The following is a 6,000-nucleotide window of genomic DNA, read 5'->3' on the forward strand; positions in this document are numbered from 1 at the left end:
GAAACAAGTATTTAAGAGAGATGAGTTTCAGTCAGAGGCTAAGGGGGGACATAACCTTGCCCATTATGAAGGATAGATGAGTTAAGGTTTGATGCTATCTCATTAATTCCTAAAACTAGTCTAATTAAGTTGACAATCAACAGTCCTTCCAAAAGTGCAGAAGGTAGATCAACCAGACGCCAGAACAACATGTTAGAAAAAACTTAAAAAGAAATATACCTTCATAGAAAAGAAGTTGAAGAGAAGAGGGGGGAGGGGGTGGCTCCTACTAGTGTTGTACTCCCTCCCATTACAAGTACTAGCAGGTAATTACACTCCGGTCTACAGAATATATCATGCCTTTATCACCATCCATAAGAAATGCTCAATACCTGTAATTAACATCATCAAGCCACAATTACATACTGATGACAATGCTGGTATGAATTGGAATCCACTTGAGCGTGTTCTAACATCCCCTGAGGACCATTTCCTATGTATGCGGAGCAAAGAAGACTTCAAACTTACCCCTCTGTTGTCTGAGTTTATGATTAACTTCTTGTTTACTTAAGCATCAGTTTGAGGAGGGGGGATTTTTTTTTTTTTTTTTCCTACGTAAGAGGGGTACAAACATGAAAAGAGGGGTGGGGGGGGAGGGTAGGTGGTGTAAATCCTGTGTTAATGTGTGATTTCTGAATAATCTTTTTACCCCACATTATCATTTTTCAGGTCGGTATATGAGGTGTGCAGCCAGAGAAAGAGATCTTTTTTTTTTTTATCTTCAGTTACGAGATAAGGTGATGATCACATTATTCTGAATCTATCCTGAGGTTTAACATCCCTTTGTAGTGTTCATTTTTCTTGAGATGGCCTAGGCAAGGGCATGTCCAATTCATGGCTCGGTACCTTATTCATCGACCAGTCCTGATTGTATGATAAACGGCTGGATCAACAGTGGGCTGACTGCCGTGGCCAAGACTCGAACCCGGGTGAGGCCTGCACGTGAAATCACGGAAACACTGGAGAAATGCACGTTAGCCTCCTATAACCCGATGGAAATCATATCTCTCGTTAAGGACCGTAACTTTTCCTAAATTACTGAGTTACTTCTGATAGCTCCCATGTGACCTGAGATGACCCTGTTTGACCTCCAGCGATCTACAAAGGCCTTGTCTCTCCCCAGGTAGTGAACTACGAGTCCCCTAGGGGCGGTATAACTGTGGTCACAGAGCGAGGCAACACCACACGCGGCTACCTGCTGATCCAGGTGAGAGAGAGAGAGAGAGAGAGAGAGAGAGAGAGAGAGAGAGAGAGAGAGAGAGAGAGAGAGAGAGAGAGAGAGAGACTCATCATCGCCAGTACTCAAAAATCTTCTCCATTGTTGCCTCTTGTTTAGGGTGATTATTTACCTTCCCTTGCCAGCCCCAGTGTTTGCTGAGTTAGTGTAGTCAGAGCAATTATGCAGCAGAGCAGCGGAATGAATATTACTTTTTAAGGATGTAGAGGTGGAGTGGCACAGAGCAGTGGAATACATCAGTGAGGCAGATAGAGAAGAGTGTTGCTCTGGAGTAGATTAAATGAAAACAGATGTGTACTGTTGTTAAGCAAGGAATAATTCATAAAGTTATTCTGTTGTATTGCAGAGTAGTGATGTATCAACATAAGATGCTGTGAATTAGAGGATGGGTACACTACTGTATCATTGTAAATTATAGTTGTAAATGATAACTGTGAATTAATACACGTTGTAATGAAGAGGGGGTGAGGTGACAGTTTCAAACTAACTTGTTGTGGAGTGGAAGATGGATGAAGTAGTGTAGTGGTAGTGTAGGGGTATGAAGAAACTAAACGTGGAACGTACTGTGGAGCAGAAGAATGATACAATAGTGGAGTGGTAATGTAGGGGTGTGAAGGTACAACAGCCTAATTAAGTAGAGTGTTACAGTGATGAAAAATTAGCGTGTTGTGGAGTAAAAGAATGATAGAGTAGTTTTGTGGTAGTGGTACTGTAGTGGTATGAAGGAACCTAAGTGGGTACAGTGAAGTAGTGGTCGAGGCTGAATAAGTTAATTTCGTTGTTTTTTTCACAGGATGCGCGGCCCTCAGACACCGGGAACTACACTTGCGCTCCCTCCAACACAGCCTACACCTCCCTCAGGGTCCACGTCCTCAACGGTGAGAGAGAGAGAGAGATCATAAACTCTTATTTCATATATATATATATATATATATATATATATATATATATACTATATTTATATATATATATATATATATATATATATATACTATAATCTTTATCACTTGCAAACATTTTTCCATCCAATTCTATTTCTTCTTTTCTTTCTGGCCAGAATTTTATCAGGGAGTCGAACATATTCATGAGCATAACCATTAGGTTTCATGCCTTATGAAAAGGTTTGCATCATTATGTATGCATCGCTTCGCTCGCCTGAATCCACAGACGAAAACGGTATCCATTTGGTGTGGTCAGTTAGCTTAATTTATTTTGAAAAATTCTTTTTTTAAAAATGTGAAGTTCCTCCGACTGGGCTGGCCAGGCCTCCACTGCAAGGTATATAAATAGACGTCTATCAGCGGTAATACGTAGGCAGTTTATATATAACGGGTACTTTATATGCCCATATTAAGCACAGATCCTCAATATCAATGTGAATGATGGTTACAACTGATGGTAATGTTGATCATGAACAGTCATGGTCCACACACACACACACACACACACACGTATATATATATATATATATATATATATATATATATATATATATATATATATATATATATATATATATATCCCTATGTCTTTTAATATATCTTGATATATATCTTAATATATATATGAGTTACAGGTTTACTGATAAGACCTGGATGTGTACTTCTGTCTGCAAGTGTGAATCATTACGTATCACCGAAGCTATTTCTATCATAGATCGATTTACAGAATGACTGGATGTTCTCGTCTAAGACAGAATGAAGATACTAATAATAATATACACTCTTCAATATCCTTCGAGAGTCATTGGTTGTGAGACAAACTTTCCTGTAACAGTGTGAATATCTTGTAAGACTCCAAACCAGTAATTCTTTAAATAAAGCATGAATTAAGAACTTAAGCTGACACCTCTGTTGAAGACCTGTTAGGAAATGTTGAACGCTGACTTATTCCTGAGCGTATTAATGATATGTATCCTCTTGTGCAGGTGAAACCCCGGCTGCCATGCAGACAAACAGCAGCGAGAGTCTGCTCCGGTCTACTGCTAGTAGCCTGTGTGGCGTCGTTCTCCTGCCGCTGCTGCTGGTGCTCCTGTGGACGGTGCAGTCTGGAGAACTTGCCGTCTCCGGTCTCCTGAGGGGCTGGGGCACCTGAGCGCCAGGTTGGAGAGAACGTGCGTGGTAAATAAGGCCGAGTCCCTCCTACCGCTGACAACTCCGCGTTACCTGAGCTCTAAGGCTCCGACAGACTTCGATAGTGATGCTAAAACTGTGGTGTAATTCCAGACGAGTGGGTTCCAGAAGTCTTTTTTCTTAAGTATATGTGCAGACTACTAAAGCTAATGCGAGATGTGTGTGGTCTGATTCCAGACAATTAGAATCCTATGGCTTTTCAGTATTGTTTGGAAACTAATCTTCAAGTGGTGATAAAACTGTGGTCTGATTCCAGAAACTTTTCCAGCCCGTCTGGAAACTGGAAAATACTAGTCTTCTGCCACTGGAAACTGCAGCTAAGATACTGAACGAGTCGAACACACACACACACACACACACACACACACACACACACACACTAAAGGATTCTTCAACTGTCATCAGTGTACACAAAAAAGACAATGTAGATATAAAACTAATGTGTACACCCAAAAAGTGCCTTGTACATAAGAAGTCTCCCATATGAGTGTAGGTTATGATATGTACATAGTACCGATATCCATATATATATATATATATAAATATATAAATACATATATTTAGCTAATGCCGTACATATGTGGTGAATTTCCATGAAAGTATATCAGGTGTGGTGCATAAAGTTGTGAATCAGAGAGTATGATGTCTGGTCTGAATGATGGTGGTGACATTTCCGGTCTGAGTGAGAGCAAGAGTTTGGTCTGAGTGGCAGTGATAGTCCGATCTGATAGGCCAACGCCGTCTGTCGCAGTGATGGGAAATAGCTGTATCTCACTGTCTGGCACTGTATGACGCGAATGGTGTAATGTACTATGACAATGTATTTGTATCATTATTGTACATAATACAGTGAATGTTCTAAGAGGTATTATAAACTGATAGGGACGTGTGTTCATTGGACCAATTAATTACTTTTGTAAACGAGTATGTGGAACCATATGTAATATAGCACTCAAGAAGGTCCACAGACTGCCCTAAATAATAGAAAAAGTAATAAAATGTGAAGGCCTTCTACTTGATACTGATCTTCGTTCCCCATTTTTAAGTATCCTCTCATCCCTCATCCTTCCCGTTCTCCAGTTGTCATCAGCCAAGATAAGGAAGGCATGCCTCATTTGGTTCCCTCATTCTTCTCACTCTTCAAGAAGCAGCCAACAGAGATAGGATAACATCTCTTCTTTGACCTCATCTCCTCTCTCTCCTCTCCCTAGTAACCCCATCTTGACCCTCTCAAGTTAAAAAGGAAAAATTATATATATATATATATATATATATATATATATATATATATATATATATATATATATATATATATATATATATATATATATATATTTTACATAAAGGTATTACATAACGGATCTTCGGGAAAAGATATTCTAGTCATGAGCACTCGTGTTCTTCCTCTCCCCTCAGTCATCCCTCCCAAAATATGTAGATGAATAATCAATGAAGAGCAACGGTTGCTGAAAATTCTTTGAAGGAGAGGAGGTTACGTAAGATCTGAGGAGACCGTCGATGGGTAGATGACTGAAGGAAGGCTGTAGTACAGTTCATGTTTGAGGGCGCCAAGATTGGGGTGTTTACTCCTTCTCCCGAACTCGTTGCCACCCCCAACCAACTATCTTGAACGTTGATAAACGATCTAGCCTCCTGCCAAAGACCCAGATGACTGCCAAGCCCCCTTTTCCTTTTCCTTCCCTCTTCTCCCCATACCATTCTCAACGTTCAGACCTCTCAAAAGCTCTAATCAACTCCTACCTTTCCTTTCATAACACCCACGCTAACGCTCTTTCTTGACCCCTTTAAATGGCATCCTGATTAGCGCCACCCTACTAAAATCTTAGTATGGTCCCCCATCCGAAGATATGATCAACGTTCACGCATACTGGAACACCCTACTCAATGCTTGTGTCCTTTGTTCAAAGCCTGGTTCTCCTTTTACTTCTATAATCAACGCCCCGCCCCCTTCAACGCTCTAGTCAACGCCCTGGCCCCCTCCAACACTCGAATCAACGCCCCGGTCCCCTCCAACACCCTAATCAACAACATTCTGGTCTCCTCCAAAGCCAAAGCCACCTCCAACACCCTAATCAACACCTTGGCCCTTTATAAACACATAAATCAGCGCCCCTTCTCTACACCCTAATCAATGTTCCAGTCGCCGTACCAACACACAGATCTACGATCTTTGCCTGTTCTCCAAACCCTAATCACAGCTCTAGTGGTCTTCCCAAACACTGATTAATCTTCTAGCTCCTTCCTCTCACACTGATCCACTCTCCGGCCCCTACAACCAACACCTTAACTAAACTTCCTGCCTCTTTTCAACACAATTATGAATCCCCTGGTCGTCTCCGCACCGTACCTGGCGCTCTGGTATCCTGGAGAGACTCTGGCTTCCTCCCAGCAACTTAGAAAGCATCCCCCTCTCTCCTTACATAACCTGGTAAGGTCCTCAAGCCCCTATGACAAACGGCAGCAAACTTCCCAAATCTTTCTGTAGACCCTGAGAAAGCAAGATGATTCCTTCATCATCAGTTACTAGCTTTTGGATGAAAATTTGAGGCAGAAGTGAAATGGAGAAGAAAA

General features: G+C 41.2%; 1 protein-coding gene across 1 annotated transcript in view; it reads left to right on the forward strand.

The window, feature by feature from the left end:
• LOC139759552 (limbic system-associated membrane protein-like) overlaps positions 1-4,656 on the forward strand; it is a 123,875-nt gene extending 119,219 nt beyond the window's left edge. Inside the window, exons 5-7 of the mRNA XM_071681816.1 lie at positions 1,163-1,246; positions 2,070-2,154; positions 3,204-4,656. Coding sequence (XP_071537917.1) covers positions 1,163-1,246; positions 2,070-2,154; positions 3,204-3,370 — 336 coding nt within the window. The 3' untranslated portion in view covers positions 3,371-4,656. The remainder of the gene's footprint in view (positions 1-1,162; positions 1,247-2,069; positions 2,155-3,203) is intronic.
• Positions 4,657-6,000: the final 1,344 nt, after the last annotated feature.

Source organism: Panulirus ornatus, chromosome 33 (genome assembly GCF_036320965.1).
Source record: "Panulirus ornatus isolate Po-2019 chromosome 33, ASM3632096v1, whole genome shotgun sequence".
NCBI lineage: Eukaryota > Metazoa > Arthropoda > Malacostraca > Decapoda > Palinuridae > Panulirus > Panulirus ornatus.